Consider the following 20,483-nt stretch of genomic DNA (forward strand, 5'->3'; position numbering starts at 1 on the left):
CATGAGGGGTGTTTGGGACAGCTTGTGGGGTGTTTGGGACTCCCTGTGGGGTGTTTGGGACTCTTTGAGGGGAGTTTAGGACTCCTTGTGGGGTGTTTGGGACTCCTTTTTGGGGTGTTTGGGAGACCTTGTGAGAGGTTTGGGACTCCCTGTGGGGTGTTTCAGACACCTTGACGGTTATTTGGGACTCCTTTTTGGGGTGTTTGGGACTCCTTGTGGGGTGTTTGGGACTCCTTGTGGGGTGTATGGGACACCTTTTGGGGTGTTTGGGACTAATTTTGGGGTGTATGGGACTCCTTTTTGGGTTGCTTGGGGACTCCTTGTGGGGTGTTTGGGACTCCTTGTGGGGTGTTTGGGACTCCTTGATGGTTATTTGGGACTCCTTGAGGGTTATTTGGAACTCCTTTTGGGGAGTTTGGGATTCCTTTGGGGTGTTTGGGACTCCTTGAAGGTTATTTGGGACTCCTCTGGGGTGTTTAGGACTCCTTTCAGGGTGTTTGGGGTTTTTGGGACTCCCTTTGGGGTGTTTGGGACTCCCTGTGGGGTGTTTCGGACTCCTTGACGGTTATTTGGGACTCCTTGAGGGTTATCTGGGACTCCTTTTGGGGAGTTTGGGACTCGAGGGGTGTTTGGGACTCCCTGTGGGGTGTTTGGGACTGCTGGAGGAGCCAGACCCCGCTGCCTGGTGCAGGAGCAGAGGACTCGGGCCGGGCATTAACGAGCCCCACTAATTGCCTCTTGCCTTCTCAATTAATAAAGCGACGGCGAAACTGCATGGCAAAGGCACGAGGCACAGAAAGGCTCGCCTGGCTCCTTCCCCAGGATTCTGGCCTCTCCATCGGGGAATTTGTCCGGGACTTTCCATCCCAGGGGTTATCTGTGCTCTGGCCACTTCCCTTCGGTGTTTTATGGGTGTTGCTGCTCAACACAGCCCAGGAGAAGGATAAAAAGCTGCGGATCACCGAAGTGTGGGGGGATAACAGCACGGGGAGGTGCCCTGGCACCGGGGATGTGCTCTGCCAGTCCCCTCTGTTTGCTGGGAGCAGCGTCCCGTCCCAAACCCTGCCTGGTACCCAGTGCTGCTGGGGGTGGGGGCACTTTGGGTGCTGTCACCTATTTCTGATGCTCCTGGGGGTGTCTCTGTGCCCGTGCTGCTGGGTGTGGGACACTTTGGGTGCTGTCACCTATTTCTGATGCTCCTGGGGGTGTCTGTGCCCGTGCTGCTGGGTGTGGGACACTTTGGGTGCTGTCACCTATTTCTGATGCTCCTGGGGGTGTTTCTGTGCCCGTGCTGCTGGGTGTGGGACACTTTGGGTGCTGTCACCTATTTCTGATGCTCCTGGGGGTGTCTGTGCCCGTGCTGCTGGGTGTGGGACACTTTGGGTGCTGTCACCTATTTCTGATGCTCCTGGGGGTGTCTGTGCCCGTGCTGCTGGGTGTGGGACACTTCGGGTGGTGTCTCCCTCTTCCTGATGCTCTGGGTGGTGTCTCCCTGTTTCGGGGGCTCCTGGGGGTGTTTCTGTGCCCAGGCTCCCCACTGCTGCCAGGCTCCATGCTTTGGGGCTGTGCAGCCCTGCCGGTGCCACCCCTGTGCCAGGCTCCCCCCGAATAACCAGGTCACCACTCCGTGCCATCTCTTCACTGGTTTTAATACCCACAGAAGCACGGAGAGGGGCTTTGGGCAGCACGAACCCGCTCCAAGCCTGCTGCAGCAGCTTCTGCCTTTCCAGGGAAGTGCAGAAGAGCCGCCAGCTCTGCACGGCTGCAGCAGCAGCAGAGCTTGGACGTCCCCGTGTCCCCACCAGGATGAGGACACCAGGCTGGGGGAGATGCTGCTGATGGTTACTGCCATCCCCTGCCCGAGCCGTGCCCCTGGATTTCAGCTCCGCTCTGACTCTGGGAACAAAACTCCTGCCGTGCTGCATTTTGGGTCACCGCCGGCTCCTTTCCAGAGGGGACTTTAATTTTTAGGGTTTCTTTGTACAGGTAGAAAACGAACAAGGGGGCACACACCCAACAGCGAGGCTTCCCTCCACATCGGGGTCCCAGCGCTGTCCCCATGCGGGCTTCGGGGAGGTTCTGGGACTCGCTCAGTTGTGGGGGGGCTGAGCCACGCCTGGCGGGACACAACAAGTGCCGGGTGAAGGGAAGGCGCCGTGGGGAGCTCCGCGGGCTCGGGGGCAGCCCGGCACTCACCGGGACGGCAGGCCAGCTGCGGGGGCTCCCAGGTGCCGTCCTCCCGGCAGCGGATGACGGGCGAGCGGCGCGGGGCGAGCCCGGCGCGGCAGCGGTAGCGGGCGGTGGAGCCGATCTCGTAGCGCTGCTTTGCTTTGCCAAAGGCGCGGGCGTCGCTCAGGACGGGAGGGGGCCCGCACTGCACTGCGGGGATGCGCGGGGGGTCGGCTCATGGCCCGGAAAGCCCGGCCAGGCTGAGGGGAGCCCCGCAGGAGCGCTTTTCCTGCTCGGGGGTGCTGGGGAGCGGCTCGGGCGGCTTACCCAGCCCCATCTTGCAGGTGTAGGACAGGTGGTAGTTGCAGGGCACGTCGCTCCACTGGCCCCCATCGTGCCACACGATGACCACGCAGTTCTCCCCCGAGAGGAAGTAGCTGTCGGGCTGCCCGGGGTGCCAGTTCTCGTAGAGCTGCGGGCACAGGCGGCACGGGGTGCACGGGGCATCCCAGCACAGGAATAAGGTGCCATCTCCCTGCCCCTTGGCATGGAGGACCCCAAATCCCGGGTCTGGCTCGCCCGGGGATGCTCAGCCAGGTGAGGCGAGTGCCTCTTGTTTGGGAGCTCCACAGCCCGGCTGGACCCCGGGCTGGGGAAGGATAATGGGGTGCCAGGGGGGTGGTGTCCCCCTGAGAGGGCACCCAGGACTTGGCACTTACCAAGGGGCTCCCGTCAGACCACTGGAAATCCCCCTCGATGGTGCGGTCGTTCAAGCCGATCCACTGGTATTCCCTGTACTGGTCTGGGGGACGCGGAGTGTGTTGGGGACAGGGACACACCCGGTGCCACCTGCCAGGAGGGGCTGAACGGCTGAGATCGGGGAGATTCGGGATTTGGGGGGGAGCGGGGGGTGGGGGTGTCCCTGGTCCTGCGGCGGGAAGGTGCTGGGAGGTTTGGGGACAAGGGGGACCCCCGAAAGGGACATCGGGAAACTCCTTTAGCCCTCCCCCCCGGAGAGGTGGGACAGGGCCGGCCGGGGGAGGGCGGCAGAGCCCCGGGACCCGCCGGGACCCGCCGGGACCCGCCTGTCCCCGCCTGTCCCCGCCTGGCTCTGCCGGTTCTCACCTGTCCCCGCCTGTCCCCGCCTGGCTCTGCCGGTTCTCACCTGTCCCTGCAGGTCCCAGCGTGTCCCCGCTGGTCCCCAGCTGTCCCAGCTTGTCCCCACCTGGTTCTGCCGGTCCCCAACTGGCCCTGCAGGTCCCCACGTGTCCCTGCCAGTCCCTGCCTGTCCCCTCCTGTCCCTACAAGTCCCACCTGTCTGCATCAGTCCCCAGCTGGCTCTACCAGTCCCTTTTCTGGCCCAGCCAGTCCCTGCCTGTCCCTGCAGCTTCCTGTGAGGTCTCTCCCTGCCCCTCTTCCTCCACCCTCGTGTTCCTCCAGGCCTCTTTGCTCTCTGTCCCATTCCCACGGCGCTTGTCCCCCGCTCTGCCTTCCCCCCATCCCTCCGAGGCTCATTTCAGGCAGGTTATGGCTCTGCCTTCACATTTAGGTGCACACACCCAACCCTCTGCGTGGGATTTTGTTGGTTTCCTGCAAGGTCACCAAGTCCACCCATCCCCAGAGCCAAGGGCACCACAGTCCCCAGGAGCCACAGCCACAGGTCTCCTAAATCCCTTCAGCCATGGGGGCTCCCCTGGGCAGTCCCTCCTCCCTCTCCATGGAGGAATTTTCCCAATATCCAACCTAACCCTGTCCTGGTGCAACTTCTTCTGGTCCTGTCCCTTCTTCCCTGGGAGCAGAGCCCTCCCCCAAGCGACTCCACCCTCCTGTCAGGGGATTGTAGAAGGTGAGAAGGTCCCCCCTGAGCCTCCTTTTTTCAGGCTGAGCCCCCTCCGGCTCCCTGAGGGGCTCCTGGTGCTGCAGGGCCCCTTCCCCACTCTGCTCCCTTCTCTGGACACACTCCAAGGACTGAACCTGTCTGCTGCCGTGTCCCTGCATGACCCATCCATCTTCTGGCCTGTGTGTCCGTGTGTCCATCCAGCCCTGCAGGGCTGGCTCTGCCTTGCTCCAGACCCAGCCCAGAGCTGCAGCCCCCGGAGGGGCGCAGGAGGAGGGAAGCAGCGCCGGCACGTACCGTTGATGAAGTCCTGCTCCTCGGGGGTCAGGATGGCGGCCAGGTGCCCCCCGTGGTGCCTGCACTGGCTCTCTGCGTCCTCCCAGCTCCTCCGCGTGGAGAAGTGCCTGTAGCAGGCTCCCTGGAAGCTGTCCCAGCCGGGGCTGCAGCTGCGCAGGGCTGAGCGGCGCCGGGGGGCAGCGGGAGAGAGGAGAGGGTCAGCGCGGAGCCCAGCTCCCCCCAACCTCCCGCCTGCCCCAATCTGTGCCTCCTGGGCCGCTGGTTCGGCAGCAGGAGCCGGGCGGCGTGGCCGGGGGGGCACCCAGGGGACTCACGTCTTTCACAGCTGCCGCCTCCGTAGCCAGGCAGGCACACGCAGGCGAGCTGGGCGCCGTCCTCCACGCAGGTCCCTCCGTTCAGGCAGGGGTTGGGGACGCAGCCACCTGCAAGGACACGCAGCCGAGCTCAGGGACATCCTCGGAGCCGCAGCCCCGTCCCCGCAGCGTCCCACGGCACGCCGGTCTCTGAGCCGCCTCCTGGGGCCGCCAGCCTGGCGCAGGGGAAGGTCTCGGGTGCCTGGAGCAGCCCCACGCTGCCCTTCCAGCACCGGCTGTGAAGGGCTCGGCAGCCCCGGCCCCGAGCTGGCCAGACTGGGGGTTCGGCCTCCCCCTGGAGCACAGAGAGGAGAGCTGGGGGCTCTTCTCTCCCCTTCACCGTGCCAGCCCGCTCCCTCTGGCCAGGCCAGCTCCTGCTTTCCCCTGGAGGGACGCAGCGTTTCGGGAGGGAAGCGTGCCCACCATAAAGCTTTTGGCACGTCCCAGCCACGTGTCCTTGGCCTGGCAGCAAGGTGACTGCAGGCCTGTCCCTCTGGTGTCACCTCCAGCCTGGCCAAGGCTGATAACTCAGCCAGCACTTCCCCAGGAGCCCGTTACGGTCATTAATGCAGCCGGAGCACGGCGTGTGCTCCCAGCGCATCACGAGCGTGATGAAGGGCTGCTGCCAGCCCCAGCCAGGGCACACTCCAAGTCCTTGACCCGCTCCAGCCTCATCACGCCCCGTTTGATGGGCCTTGGCTCTGTGGAGAAGTGACGAGGGTGATGTGCCACCCTCACCCCTCCCCAGGGAGCGTCACCTCCCCACGAGGTGCCGGCGGCTCGCTCGGGATGTGCAGCTCAGCCCCAGCAGGGCGAGATGAGCGATGCCAATGTCCCATGGCTGGCTCTTCCCGGGCACCTCTCCTTGCCAAGGCAAAGGCCGCCATCCCACGGGTCTGGCCGCCCTCCACAGAGCCTCCCCCGTGCCGTGGGACCGGGCTGGGCACTGCCAGACCTTGCTGGGGGGGCAGGGACCCCACACGGTGCCCTCTGCCGCAGATTCCCTTGCAGGGAGCGGGATGGGGCAGAGGTACGGGGGGTTGGCAGCGGGACGGGCAGGGTGCGGCTGGTGGGTGACACCCACCCACGGCAGGTCGTGTTCCCTCTGCTCAGCCCCCGTGGGGGGCGGCACTGGGGGCTGTGGGCCCCAAGGCAGGGTGGCCTGGGTGTGGGGGTCTGCACCCCATGAGCCTCGGTGTCCCCCGTGTCTCCCCCTGCTCCTGCCGTGCAGCGTCCAGCCCTCGCCCCTCCTCCCGGGGCAGTGCAGGGTCAGTCCCGGGGGGCACGTGGAGGGTGCAAAGCAGCCCCAGCCCTCGCAGCCCTCGCAGGGGTCCCTCCCACCCTGCCGGGGGCGGGCAGGGCCGGGATCGCGGGATTAGTTCGTCAGTGGGAGAGGCGCAGGGGCAGCGGGCGCAAGGACGAAGGGAAGAGCTCGCCGAGATGCTTGTTCTACAAAGCTTTTAATTCCCTTTATTAGTACCACGGTTAGTCAGAGCAGGGACTGGGTCCACCTTTTGCTTATTGGCTTTTTCATGGAAACAGTCATTAAAACACTTCACAGAAGTAGAAGAGATTTAAGAGCATGCAGAGATCAGACCAATTTGTTTGACAAATATGTGCCTCTCCAGACCTGTAACCTTCCCTTACCCAGCTGAGGAGGAGAGAGAGAGAGAGAGAGAGAGAGAGGAGACACGGACAGACAGACGGACAGAGGGAAGCACAGCGTGAAGGAAAGGTGTTGGCTATCTCTAGTGCCAGAGAGCAGCCAGGACGGCTGCCCCGAGGGCAAGGGTGGCACGGCAGGGACCCCGGGCCGAGCAGGCGCCCGCCCCGACGCTGGCCCGCTCGGTGGGCAGGGCGGGCAGGGGCACGGCCGTGCTGGGGGCTGGGTCCCCCGCGGGGGTCCCCGGCAGGAGCCCCCCGGAGGTGTCAGTGCGGGGAGAGCCGAGGCCATCCCTGCGGGTCCCACCTGCTTCTCCAGGAACGGCTGCAATGAAACCCTCCACGCTGGCAATGGAGGGAGCAGGTTGCTCTTCCTCCTCCTCCTCCTCCTCCTCGGAAGCTGCAGCGGGCATCCCGCGGTCTGTGCCCGGCGGCGGCGGCGCTGCCTCCTCTCCTGCCAGGGCCGGGGCGCTGCTGCTGCCGCCGGGGAGCTCTGCGTGCCACGGGGTCGCTGCGGGCACAGCGCTGCGGTGCCCCGGGGCGGCGGGCGAGGGGAGCCACGCGGCTCCCGACTGCTCCTCTGCCTCGTCCTGCGGCTGGCGGGGCGCAGGGGGCAGCGGGGAAGCCCCGGGCCTTTCCACCGCGTCTCCGGAGAGTTCGGCGTCCTCAGCGGCAGAAAAGGGGGTGCTCGCCCCGCCGGAGTTCTGCCCGCCGCGGGGGCTCCCGCCGGCTCCTCGGCTCTCTGTCGGGGCGGCAGAGGTGGCACTGGTTGGCGATGTCGCACGGTGCCCAGGTGGCCCCGGGCTGGCGGGGCGGGCCGGCCGCCCCAAGGCGTCCCGCGGGCGGTCTGGGCGCTGCGTGGGGGCGACGGGGCTGGGCGGACGAGGAAAGCCCTCGGGCGGCTCCGTGTCACCTGCTGGGGCAGCCGTGGGTCCCTCTGGCTCCGTGGGCTGGCCGGGGTCTCGCCCTCCGCCCGGGCTCTCCGCCGCTGCGCTGCCGGGGCCCCCGCCCGGCGCTGCTCCCTGCGCCTCCTCTGCAAAGGGCAAGGCAGAAAGGCCGTGAGCGGAGCGGCCAGAGCACGGGGCAGCCGCCGGCACCGCCGATCGTGCTCGCACAAAGGCGTGCGGGGCGATGGGAGCGGCCCCGAGCCCGTGTGGCGCTGTCCCCGCGGAGCTCCGGGCGCGGCCGAGCCCAGCCCCGGCTCCGCTGCGGTGGGAGCCGCGCTCAGCCCCGCAGCGCCGCTCCTCGCCTCGCGTCCCTCCGGCTGCCAGCTCCTTCTGCAGCTCCTGCTGCTGCCAAGCCCTGCTCCAGCACAGGCTGGGACACGCAGATGTCCCTTTGCCCCTGCACAGCCCTACAGCAAGACGCTGGAGCCCCCATGGGTGCTGCCTCCAGGGGAAGGACAGGGACAGCCGGGGTGACCCGGGCACCCTCAGGGGCCTCTGACCTCTCCCTGTGCCTCCGTTCTGTGGCTGCTCTGTGTCCCAGCTGCTGGACCTACCCAGTGGGACAGTCCCCCACTGTCCCCCAGCTCCCCAGAGAATGGGACGCCTGCCTCGGGGTGGCCGGGGCTGTGGGGAAAGGGGAGGCAGAGGTGGGGTGACCTGAGGACACGGAGGTGGCTAGTGGGGGATGCCGGGCCCCTGGCCCCAGGGCGTCTTCAGGGGACTGGCTCGGCTTTCCCACATCAGTGTCCCCAAAGAAAGGGACGGCGTAAATGGCCCCTCGCGACTCAATCTCCACGTGCGCTCTGGGCAGCTGCAGCTCCTCCAGCTTTTCTGCCACTGTGACAATCTCCTGGAGGAGATTCTCCTCGGGCTCTTGGGCTCGGTATTTTCCTGCAGCCTCAGGGAAAGAGTTTGTCCCTTCTGTGGGCAGAAAGAAAGTGGGATATTACTGCCCTGTCCTGGCTCCGCAGCACGCAGAGATGACCTCACCCCTTCGCGGGCCTGGAGCCTTGGCACCCCGGTAGGGACCCAGCTCTCCTCAGCCTCCCCTTCCCCTCCTAGATGGGGCCAGCACGGGGGAGGATCGGGCCCTCCCAGGCGCTGGCAGAGCCAACAGCCCCAGCAGGAGCCGTGGGGCTCAGCAGCACGCCGTGGGGCCAGATCCTGACGCCTGCATTCCCCTCCCTGTGGGGATCCTTCTCTGCACCCCCATCCCCGCCCCAGGGAGGGCAGACATGCACGGGGGGTTAGTGGGTTACGGGGGTTGTGCAGTCACGGCACGGGTCCATCCTGCCTAACCCACGGCTGTCCCTGCTGAGAGATGGGGAAACTGAGGCCCAGGGATGCGCAGCATCCCCACGCCGTGAGCCCCCGCGGCCCGGAGCACGCACACGGAGATGTGGGGGCAGGCAGGAGGGCTGGAGGGAAAACTTCTCCCTTCTGTGCCCCTTATCCTGCCAGTCTGTCCCACCTCAGCGCTCACAGGCAGCGCCTTGCTGCTCCCCACAGGTCTCCTTGGTGCCCACCATCGCCCCAGACCAGCCCGGCGGGGAGCCAGGAGTGCTCCCCAGGCCAGCAGCCCCGGGCTGAACCTCCTGGAGCCGTGCCCACGGAGCCCATACCGTGATGGTGCCATGCAGAGCACCCCTGCTCTGCCACTGTAACGTGGCACCGAGGATTGAGGACATGCAGGGCCTGTCTGCTCTGCCACAGCGTGTCAGCATGCACTGCTGGAGCCCTGCAGAGCATCCCTGCTGTACCAAGGGGTGTCAGCCTGCACTGCTGGAGTCATGCAGAGCATCCCTGCTCTGCCACAGCATGTCAGCATGCACTGCTGGGACTCTGCAGAGCATCCCTGCCCTACAGAGGAGTGTCAGCCTGCATTGCTGGAGCTGTGCAGAGCATCCCTGCCCTACAGAGCAGTGTCAGCATGCACTGCTGCATCCCTGCCCTATGGAGACATGTCAGCCTGCATTGCTGGAGCACTGCAGAACATCCCTGCTGTACCAAGGGGTGTCAGCCTGCACTGCTGGAGTCATGCAGAGCATCCCTGCTCTGCCACAGCATGTCAGCCTGCACTGCTGGAGTCATGCAGAGCATCCCTGCTCTGCCACAGCATGTCAGCATGCACTGCTGGAGCTGTGCAGAGCATCCCTGCCCTACAGAGGAGTGTCAGCCTGCATTGCTGGAGCTGTGCAGAGCATCCCTGCCCTACAGAGTGGTGTCAGCATGCACTGCTGCATCCCTGCCCTATGGAGAGGGGTCGGCATGCACTGCTGCATCCCTGCCCTATGGAGAGGGGTCAACCTGCATTGCTGGAGCACTGCAGAGCATCCCTGCTGTACCAAGGGGTGTCAGCCTGCACTGCTGGGACCCTGCAGAACATCCCTGCTGTACCAAGACGTGTCAGCATGCACTGCTGGAGCCGTGCAGAGCATCCCTGCCCTACAGAGAGGTGTCAGCATGCACTGCTGCATCCCTGCCCTATGGAGAGGTGTCAGCCTGCACTGCTGGGACCAAGCAGAGCATCCCTGCCCTACAGAGAGGTGTCAGCATGTACTGCTGCATCCCTGCCCTATGGAGAGGTGTCAGCCTGCATTGCTGGAGCACTGCAGAGCATCCCTGCTGTACCAAGGGGTGTCAGCCTGCACTGCTGGGACCCTGCAGAACATCCCTGCTGTACCAAGACGTGTCAGCATGCACTGCTGGAGCCGTGCAGAGCATCCCTGCCCTACAGAGGGGTGTCAGCATGCACTGCTGGGGCCATGCAGCCTGCCTCACCGAGGGGTTGTCAGCATGCAGTGTCAGGACCATGCAGGTTATGCCTCCCCCGGCGGGGTCTATCGGCATGCAAGGCATCCCCGTCCCAGCGCAGCGGCTCCAGGCGGTGCCAGCCCCCCCCGCTCTGCCCCGACAGCGCAGCGCCGGCACAGGGAACACCCGGGGAGCCCATCCCAAGCCCGGCCGCAGCCGCCGGGAGCCGCAGCCCGCCCGGAGGCTTCCGAGGCCTCGCACCGCTCCCCGCCGGGGAGCCCCGCGGCCCGGGGGCGCCGCTCTTTACCTCGGAAGCAGTAGGCATCGTAGCGGCTCTGGGCGTCGGGGAATCCCGTCTGGTTGCGGAAGAGGAAGATGGTTTTGACGCCGGGCAGAGCCCCGCCGCAGCGCTCCCGCGGGGTGACGATGGGGTAGCGGACGCTGCCGTCGGCCAGCCAGCCGGGGCTGCAGGCGTCCAGCCCCGCGTTCCAGGCCGCGTACAGCTGGCCCGGGCTCGCCAGCTCCGCGCCCAGCGCCCGGCAGCGCTGCGCCGCCTCCTCCAGCGTGAACCGCGCCGGGGCCGTCTCCAGAAAGATTTCCCCTGCGGACAGACGGACGAGACGGGGCTCAGAGCTGGGCAGGGCAGCGGGCGCGGAGCCCCCGCAGCGCCTCCGCTCCCTGCGCGACCCCCGGAGCGGAGATGGAGGCTGCAGGGTGGGCAGGAGCACGGGGGCTGGAGGAGAGCTGCCTCCCTGCCTGCATTGCTGCCTGCATCACTGCATCCCTGCCTGCATCCCTGCCTCCATCCCGGCTTCCCTGCCTGCATCACTGCATCCCTGCCTGCATCCCTGCCTCCATCCCGGCTTCCCTGCCTGCATCCCTGCTTCCCTGCGTGCATCCCTGCCTGCTTCCCTGCCTTCCTGAGTGCTTCCCTGCCTGCATTGCTGCCTGCATTGCTGCCTCCATCGCTGCTTCCCTGCCTGCATCCCTGCCTGCATCCCTGCCTCCATCCCTGCCTTCCTGAGTTCTTCCCTGCCTGCATCCCTGCATCCCTGCCTGCCTTCCTGCCTGCATTGCTGCCTGCATCCCTGCCTGCATCCCTGCCTGCTTCCCTGCCTCCATCCCCGCTTCCCTGCCTCCATATGTGCCTGTATCCCTGCCTGTTTCCCTGCATCCCTGCATCCCTGCCTGCATCCCTGCATCCTTGCCTGCATCCCCGCCATGCACAGAGAGCCACAGTGCAGGCCCTGGAGCTCTCACTCCACCTGGGATTGATTCCCACCCTCACAAGCAGAGCTGAGACTTCGAAGCAGCCCTGAGCGGGACTGCAGAGGAGCAGGTCCAGTGCAGGCGTGGCCCTGCACTGAGAAATCCACGTGTGGGGCATTTCTAAAGAGATCCAAACTGAGAAATCCACGTGTGGGCATTTCTAAGAACTGCATTGAGAAATCCACGTATGGGCATTTGTAAGGGGGTCTTCAAGCCCAGCGAGCTCCGTGGTGAGGCTTCATGCCCAGGAGGGCTGGGGCCTCTGCCCCAAGGTACAGCAGGTATCAACCCCACCGCTGCCCTTGTCCCCCTGCCACCTGCCTGGCATCACCCAGCCCACCCCACAGCAGTGCCACCGCCAGTGGGGACCCCCAAAGGTGGGAGCAGCCCCCCCCCCCCCCACGCAGCCCTGTATCCCACGCAAAGCACGGCACAGCAAAACCAAACCCCAAACCACCCAACCCAGCGTGCTGCAGCTGTGGGGCAGATGGCTGCGGGCACACCCCGGCCTGAGCGCTGCCAGCTGCGAGGCACAGAGCCCCACAGCCCGGCAGAGTGAACCAGGAATGTTTTAGGGAGCAGCACAGCAGGTCCCCACTGCCGAGAGGCAGAACCTGCAGCTCAGGGCAGCTTTTCCTCTTGGGTTTGCAGTGGGTTACGGGGGCAAGTTAGCGTGGGAGCAAAAGCAAGAGGTGGCACCACGGGCACCTGGGAGGTCCTCAGCGTAGCAGTACACATCGTACATGTCCTCCGGGTCCACCACGCCGTAGTTCCTCACCCCAGGGAAGCCGTTCATGTCTCCGTAGCAAGCCTCGCGGGGTGTCTGGATGGGGTACCTGGGCCAGGAAAGCACAGCGGGGCCGGTGACTCGCTGGGGAGCCGCCGGGCGAGGCCCCGGCCACGGTGCCCGGGCAGCGGCGGTGCCCACCTGACGGTCTGGTCGGCGATCCAGCCGGCGTCACACTGCTCGTAGCCCCCCAGGTAGGCGGCGTAGAGCTGCTCGGGGGTGGCGATGCTGGCACCGATCCTGGCACAAGCCTCCTGCGCCTCGGCGAAGGTGTAGGCGTAGCGCATGGAGCCCTCCCGGTAGTGGAACACCACCCCTGGGGCAGACAGGGCGTGGGCAAGGGGCTCGCAGCAGCCCCCCGCCAAACGCACCCAGGGGAGCGCTGGCAGAGCCGGGAGAGGCTGTCCCACGTCCCGGAGGTACCTTTGACTTTGAGGTGGAGGATGGCGTGGCCGTCCTCGATGCCGTGCTGCACGTCGCAGCGGTAGATGCCCGAGTCGTTGGGGCGCAGCTCGGTGAGCAGCAGGGAGGCGTTGGTGTAGCGCCGGTGGAAGATGGGCAGGGAGGCGCGCAGCCGGTAATCCTCGCTCACCTTCACCCGGTCCCCCCGAGCCACCAGGATCTCCGCCTCCCTGCCCTCAGAGATGAAGGTCCACTTGACCCGGGGGGTGCCCAGGACCGCCCGGCGGCCGCCCGAGGGCGGGGGGCCGAGGTAGCTGATGAGACAGGGGATGGTGATGTCGCCTGCCAGCACGGCGTCGAGGGCTGGCTGCCGTGGGATGGACACCTGCAGAGCCTTGAGGTCCTCTGGGAGGGAGAAGAGGGGAGCCGTGAGCGGGGCTGGTGTGGGGGACCCCCCGAGACCCCCGTTACGGGGCACCCGTGGGGATGCCGAGTTACCTGTGCCATCTCCGGGGCCGAACGCCTGCGGGACCACGGTGGGGACAAACACCCAGAGCAGCAGCAGCGGCGGCGGCAGGGCTGGGGCCATGCTCTGCCCTGGCAGGGGGAAAAACCACCTGGTGTGCTGGGAACCCAGAAAAGTACCAAAAATCTCCCATCCCTGCATCTGCCCCGGGAGGGGGAAACAAAAACCACCAGGTGTGCTGGGAACACAGAAAAGTACCAAAAATCGCTCGGGAAGGGAAGGGAAGGGAAGGGAAGGGAAGGGAAGGGAAGGGAAGGGAAGGGAAGGGAAGGGAAGGGAAGGGAAGGGAAGGGAAGGGAAGGGAAGGGAAGGGAAGGGAAGGGAAGGGAAGGGAAGGGAAGGGAAGGGAAGGGAAGGGAAGGGAAGGGAAGGGAAGGGAAGGGAAGGGAAGGGAAGGGAAGGGAAGGGAAGGGAAGGGAAGGGAAGGGAAGGGAAGGGAAGGGAAGGGAAGGGAAGGGAAAGTGCCCCGGTTCACAGGAGGAGGAAGACAACACGAGCAACCAGGAGCATTGGCTGGGAGGCACTGGGTGCCGTCCAGCCCCTCTGGCCTTCCCCGGGAAGGGTCCCCTGGGGACAGCAGGGGCCAGCCCGGCCTGCAGAGCACAGATGGTCTCAGCCCAAGCTCTGGCTGCCGCGGGCAGCGAGGCAGTGCCAGCAGCAGGGCCGTGTGCCCGTGGTGCCACCGTGAGAAAGCTCCGGGAGGGTTGGGTCAGGAGACCTCAGCGGGTGTTTGGCCAGGAGAGAGGCGCTGAGGGATGTGAGCGAGCACGCAGGGCACACGTGTGTGCTGAAGGTGTGCACACGCGTGTGCTGGTGCTAATGCAGGTGTGCAACGTGTGTGCTGGTGCTCCTGCAGGTGTGCACACACGTGTGCTCACACTCGTGTGGCCTGCCAGGGGTGCCTTGTGGAGCGGGCTGAGGTCAGGTGCTGCTGCGGGTGTGCACACGTGGGTGCTCATGCTCGTGTGCTGCTGCTGCTGCAGGTGTGCACACGTGTGTGCTGCTGCTGCAGGAGTGCACACACGTGTTCTGGTGCCGCTGCGGGTGCTCACACGTGGGTGCTGGTGCCGCTGCAGGTGTGCACACACGTGTGCTGGTGCCGCTGCGGGTGTGCACACACGTGTTCTGGTGCCACTGTGGGTGCTCACACACGTGTGCTCACGCTCGTGTGCTGGTACTGCTGCGGGTGTGCACACACGTGTGCTGGTGCCACTGCGGGTGCTCACACGCGGGTGCTCACACACGTGTGCTGGTGCCGCTGCGGGTGCTCACACGTGTGTGCTGCTGCTGCTGCAGGTGTGCACACGTGTGTGCTGGTGCCGCTGCAGGTGTGCACACGCGTGTGCTGGTGCCGCTGCGGGTGCTCACATGCGGGTGCTCACACACGTGTGCTGGTGCCACTGCGGGTGTGCACACGCGTGTGCTGGTGCCGCTGCGGGTGCTCACACACGGGTGCTCACGCTCGTGTGCCCTGCCAGGGGTGCCTTGCGCAGGGAGGGATGCCCGGAGCGCCCGGGGCCGGGCAGAGGGGGAGGCAGGAGCAGCGCGGCTCCTTTGCCATTCGCCTCACGCCGCAGGCTCCCGGTGCGCGGGCTGGGAAAAGCAGCGCTGCCCAAAGCATCCATTATGTCCCGGGCCTCGCTCAGCCTGCCGGGCACAAAGGGCTCCCACCGCCGGGCTGGGCACCAGCGCTGAAAGCAGAGCCCAGCGGGCAGCGCTGCCACCAGCCAGCCCTCCCCGGGGCAGCACGGGGGGTGACAGGCACATCCTGGGGTGTCCTTGCTGCTCTGGCAGCGCCCAGCCAGGAGGCGGATGCTGGGAATGTGGGGCAATGTCCCTGCCAGGCGCACTGCCCCAGTGCCCCCTCACCCCTCTGCGGAGGCTGCTGGGGCTCCCCAGCCCCCCGTGCCAGGGATGCAGGGTGCCTGGGCACGGAGCAGCCCGGGACTCGGAGCGGTTTGTAATGGATGAGCTCTTTGTGCCGCATTGATCTCAGCAGCCACAGGAGCAGCGCGGGCCAGGCTGCAGGGACGGCCTGACGGGATGCTGCCCTGGCCATCTGTGTGCCCGCTCAAGCCACTCTGTGTTCCCAGAGTGTGCCCAGGGCAGCACTGCTCCGGGGAGAGGCTGTGACTCCAGCCCTGGCACCGCCCACTGTGCAGGCACTGCCCAGCACCATTTACCACGGATGGGCAGCCCCTGGAGCCATGGATGTACAGCCCTGGCACCACACACCGAGGGTACACAGCCCCTGGAGGCATGGCCATACAGCCCTGGCACCACACACCATGGGCACACAGCCCCTGGAGCCATGGATGTACAGCCCTGGCACCACACACCGAGGGTACACAGCCCCTGGAGGCATGGCCATACAGCCCTGGCACCACACACCATGGGCACACAGTCTCTGGAGCCATGGATGTACAACCCTGGCACCACACACCATGGGCACACAGCCCCTGGAGCCATGGTCATACATCCCTGGAACCACACACCGAGGGTACGCAGTCCCTGGAGCCGAGGCCATACAGCCCTGGCAGCTCACACCATGGGCACACAGACCCTGGCACCACGGGTGTCCATCCCTGGCACCACACACCATGGACACGCAGCCCCTGGCACCACGGGTGTCCATCCCTGGCACCACAAATCACGGCTGCGTAGCCCACAGCACGAGGCACGATGCAGGTATAGCTCCTAACCCCAAAAACCCACCCCTGGCACCACCCCCCATGGGCATCGACCGTCCAGTGCAGAGCACCAACCTCCCCTTCCCACAGGAGCAGCCAAAGCTGGGGTGCCCAGGAGCTGGCCAGTGGTGCCAGGGCCGAGCCAGGAGCGTTCTGTGCTCCAGACAGATATTTTGAATGCAGCCCCATGGTTCTGGAGCGAGGGACAAAACCCTCCTGCGTGGCAGCCGTGGCCAGGCTCCAGTCCGGGGGCTGGTGCCACCCCCTGGGCAGCCAAGCGAGGAAGGCTTTTGTCACTGGCACCTTTTCTTCCCGTCCCCAAGGCGCCGTGGTGGCGGGGACAACGGCCCTGAAGTCCCGGGGAGGAAATCCAAGTGATAAAATTCCAGGAATTGGGCAAGCTGGAGTGCCCGCTCTCCTCCTGTGCCCGTCCCCGACTGTGTGCTGGCACTGGAACGGGGTGTGGAAAGGGTTAAACCCAGCTGCAGCCTGCCCACGGCTGATGGCCCCGGCTCCCCGAGCCCCACCATGGCAAGAGGCTCTCAGACCTCGAGTTTGGGGTTTGGGGTTGGATTTTTGCCTCGGCTATTTTTCCTGTTTCGCCTCAAATGGAAAAATCTTTCAACCCACAAGCTCTGAGGGAAAAGCTGAGAGCGGGGCCGGGGAAGAGCAGCCAAAAAAGGTTGAATGGGTTTAATGGCAGCAGCTCAGCTGAGCTCGGCTGTCCCAGAGAGCTCAGGAGGATCACACAGACACACGGGCACGCACGTGGCACGGCCACCAAACCTCCATTTCTGTGCGAAACCGGGTGGAAAACGGAGCTGAAATCTATTTTGGGACGGGACAGCTCTTCCTTTGTCCCCTGAGCTCGGCCCTGCTTTCAGAGACGTGGCACCTGCAGGATCTGGGCTGCAGATGTGTCCCTTTCCATCTGCGAGCGGCCTTTTCTCCGCTCTCCCCGCACTGATGGTTGCTCGTGCCGGCTCCCAAGGTGCCCTGGCAGCCCGCAGCGAGCTGGAGGAGGAGGAGGAGGGAGCAGAGCCGCGGCTTTCCAGGGATGCTGAGCTGCAGAATGAGTCAGCAGCCTCCGGCCCGGCCTGGCCCCGCTCCAAGCCCGTCCCCACCCGCAAAGGGCTCTGGCCACGCCGCTGCCGCCCCGGCTCGCTCCTGGCTGCTCCGTGCCCGTCCCCACGGAGCTGCAAAGCGGCGCTGCCCCCCCGGAATCCGTGCCCACCGCCGCGGAGGGGTCCCCGAGGGGAGCGGGGCCGTGCCAGGCTGATGCCAGCTCAGGGATGCGCGGGGAGCGCCCGCGGGCTCCTGGCAGCGGCGGCTGGCACAGCTCAGAGCCGGAAGCAGCTGGGGACAAGGGGGGGTCCCTGCAGCTGCCCCTCGCCCCCCGAGCGGGGAGAAAGGCGCTCCTTGTTGCTGGGGGGTCCGGGAGAGCGCGGGGAGGGTCCCTGGGGAGATCCAGCCCCGCACGGAGGAGCGGGGGGGGGAGCAGAACCCGCACATGTGCCCCTGGGTAAGTGTGTCACACGCACACGTGAAAGGTTTGCACACCCATCCCCGCCTTCCCAGGCTCCGGCGGGGAAACTGAGGCACGAGGTGGGGCAGTAGTGCGGGCTGGAGGGTGGGGGTCCCTGATTCCGGCACCGCAGCTCGGGTGGGAGCCAGCCCCGCTGCCAAACTCGCATCTCCCCCCTCCCAGCACAACATCGCTCCTTCTCCCAGTTTTCCCAGTCTAAAGCCATTCCCTGAAATACCCTGCTCACCCTCTCCCTGCCGTGCCCGAGCCCAGAAGCTGCAAAAGGCTCCAGGCTGGGCAGAGGGAGGATTCTCCCACCCCCCGGGCGGCCAAAAGGAAGAGCAACAGGTTCTGGGTTAGGCTGAGATTGGAGAAGTCGGCGTGACGGGAGCAGAGCTCCCTGGCAGGGATGCTCAAGGGCAGCCCCTTCGTCCTGGGGACGAAATGCTCGGGCTGCGGCGGGGGAAGAGGGCTGCAGGAAAATTCCCTCTCCCCGGGACACCCTGCCGTGGATTTGGGGTTCACAGTGGGGCAGAGGGCTGCAGGAAAATTCCCTCTCCCCGGGACACCCTCCCATGGATTTGGGGTTCACAGTGGGTCAGAGGGCTGCAGGAAAATTCCCTCTCCCCGGGACACCCTGCCGTGGATTTGGGGTTCACAGTGGGTCAGAGGGCTGCAGGAAAATTCCCTCTCCCTGGACACCCTGCCGTGGATTTGGGGTTCACAGTGGGGCTGATGGGTTGGGAAAAGCCAGGGAATCCTGACCAATTTCCCCCGGCCCCTCCTGCCTCCCGCGCTGGGACAGCAGCAGGGAGAGCTGGGGGGGGACAGGGAGCGCTGGCGGTGCCCTGCAGCCATCCCAAACCTTGGGCTCGGCCCCAGCCCCCGGGACCGGGCAGCTTTGCCCCTAAGCCCAGCCCACCCCCACGGGGAGCGGGAAGGAGTGGGGGGAGCCGGATCCCTGCCCAGCTCCGTGCCTCAGTTTCCCTTTGCACCGCTACCCTGCCTGCAGCCTCCTTGGGACAAGGAGCAGAGACTCTGCAGGACAAGCGGAACACACCGGCCCCATCCTGGATCCCTGACCCCTCTCCCAAAACGATCTTCCCGCGGGAGCAACTGCAGAAACAGCGCAGAAAATTCCCTTTTCTGCCCAGCCGCTCGCAGCCCCGCTGCTGGAGAGGCTGCGGGCCGGGCTGGGCTCCAGGCTGCAGCAGCCGGGCAGCACCAAAATTCCTTTTTCCTTCCAACTTCGCAAGAGCCCCCCCCCAGCCCCCGCTGTGCCTCCGGCGCTGCGGAGCCGCTGCCAGCTGCCCCCTTTGGAAGCACCGGCAGCGCGGCGCTGCGCTCGGGAGCGTCGGGGACAAGGACAAAGCTCCCCGAGCATCCCCCGCTGCAGGGCAGGACGGTGCCCCCCGTGCCCTCATCCCGCGGGGAAAAGCCCCGGGAAACCTCTCGGCATCCCCGCAGCGGCTCAGGTCTCGTCTCGCTTTCCGCCCGCGCGGAGCTGAAAGGCGATCCCGGGATGGAAAGCGCACCACGGCAGCGCCCCGGGGGCACCGGCGGCCCCGAGCCCACCTTGCTCCGTGCGTGGCGGCGGCCCCGCACCGGGGGGAACGGCAGCGCCCGCGGGGGCTCCCCTGGGCCGGGCTCCGGGCGTGCGGCTGGGCTGCGGCTCCTCCGGGGCAGCGGGCGGCAGCAGGTTGGCAGGAGGGCTGCGAAGGAGCTGCACCAGGCATAAGTGCAGGCAGGCGCCGAGAAAAGAGCCTTCTGTGTGTGTGTGTCCGCGTCCTCCACTCTGCTTTTTTTTTTTTTTTTTTTTTTTCTTCTTCCTTCCCCTTTCCCTCCTCCTTTTATATTTATTCCTTCCCCTAATTAAGAAGGGAAAAAAAAAAAAAAAAAAAAAAAGATACTACCGTGTTGGCAGGCTGCTCGTCCCGCCCCGTCCCTCCCTCCTGGCAGCCGGCAGAGCCCGCACGAGAGGAGGATGCTGAGCCCGGGCACGGCGTTAACCCGCTGCAGCAGGAGAGGGGCAGCAGAGGATGGGGTGCCCCAGCCGGGCACGGGAATGCCCTTGGGGTGGGTATTCCTGGGATTTGGCAGCTCCAGCTGGGCGGGGAGGGGGTCCCGGCGAGGTTTTGTCATGCAAAAGCTCTTTTGCTGCGGGGCCGAGGCGCTGGAGGAGCGCGGGGGCTTTGCCAGCCCCGAAAGGGCGCTGGGGGCAGCCGGGGCCGATCCGCCGGCGCAGCGCTCACAGCCAAGTTCGGCCCGGCACAGCGATGCCGTGCCTCAGTTTACCCAGCCGCACCGCCTCAGGGCCAGGATAATTTCTCATCTTTAAGCCGCAACGCCTAAAACCTTTGTTCCTGCAGGAGCTGGGGACCGGGCACCCAGCGGGGTCTGGGGCAGCCGGCACGCCCCGGTGGCAGACTCAGAGCCCTTGGCAGAGGGGCAGCACCCAGGAGATGGCACCGGGCGTTTTGAAAGCAGATCTGGCTGGAGCTTTCCCCGGCACGGAGCATTCCCTGCCCGGGGGGCGGTGCGGGGAGCTCGCGGAGAGCCGCGGCTCCGGAGCGGAGCTCGGCCGCTGTCACCCGGGGAGGAGCGCGGGCGGCGGGGCCGGGCTGGGAGCGGGGCGGCGCCGGGAGAGGCCGGGGGGATACCGGACACAGCCGGGCGGGCACTGACACTGACACTGACACTGACACTGACACACTCACACTCACACTCACAGCACAGGGATGGCACTCACACACACACTGACACTGACACACTCACACTGACACACTCACACTCACACTCACACTGACACTGACACTCACACTCACTCACACTCACACTCACACTCACAGCACAGGGATGGCACTCACACTCACACTCACACTCACACTCACACTCACACTCACACTGACACACTCACACTCACACTCACAGCACAGGCCTGGCACTCACACTGACACTGACACTGACACTGACACTGACACTCACACTGACACTGACACTGACACTGACACTCACACTCACACTCACACTGACACACTCACACTCACACTCACAGCACAGGCCTGGCACTCACACTGACACTGACACTGACACTGACACTGACACTCACACTGACACTGACACTGACACTGACACTGACACTCACACTCACACTGACACTGACACTGACACTGACACTCACTGACACTCACACTCACACTCACACTGACACTGACACTCACACTCACACTCACACTCACACTCACACTGACACTCACAGCACAGG

At 65.7% G+C, this 20,483-nt stretch overlaps 1 protein-coding gene across 1 annotated transcript; it reads right to left on the reverse strand.

Annotated features, from left to right (window-relative positions):
* Window positions 1–1,628: 1,628 nt before the first annotated feature.
* On the reverse strand, window positions 1,629–18,885 carry BCAN (brevican). Its single transcript, XM_021532190.3, has 15 exons — window positions 18,794–18,885; window positions 12,976–13,074; window positions 12,499–12,882; window positions 12,217–12,391; window positions 11,997–12,124; window positions 10,327–10,620; window positions 7,923–8,186; window positions 7,232–7,351; window positions 6,626–7,060; window positions 4,618–4,725; window positions 4,304–4,462; window positions 2,889–2,971; window positions 2,497–2,641; window positions 2,197–2,379; window positions 1,629–2,116 (listed from the first exon to the last, which is right to left on the reverse strand). Exons 2-15 carry the CDS (start codon window positions 13,064–13,066, stop codon window positions 2,091–2,093), a joined length of 2,595 nt encoding a protein of 864 aa, XP_021387865.2. The 5' UTR covers window positions 13,067–13,074; window positions 18,794–18,885; the 3' UTR covers window positions 1,629–2,090.
* Window positions 18,886–20,483: the final 1,598 nt, after the last annotated feature.

The sequence above is a fragment of the Lonchura striata genome, chromosome 33 (genome assembly GCF_046129695.1).
Source record: "Lonchura striata isolate bLonStr1 chromosome 33, bLonStr1.mat, whole genome shotgun sequence".
Classification (NCBI taxonomy): domain Eukaryota; kingdom Metazoa; phylum Chordata; class Aves; order Passeriformes; family Estrildidae; genus Lonchura; species Lonchura striata.

Bases quoted from the DNA above. Each gene is read 5' to 3' on its own strand.
- BCAN (XM_021532190.3), bottom strand. From the start codon at position 13,066: ATGGCCCCAGCCCTGCCGCCGCCGCTGCTGCTGCTCTGGGTGTTTGTC. The intron at 12,125-12,216 runs GTGGGCACCGCC...TTCCTGGCCCAG, and splicing joins ATCGCCGACCAGACCGTCAG to GTACCCCATCCAGACACCCC. The intron at 2,972-4,303 runs GTACGTGCCGGC...CGCGTCCCCCAG, and splicing joins GGAGCAGGACTTCATCAACG to ACCAGTACAGGGAATACCAG.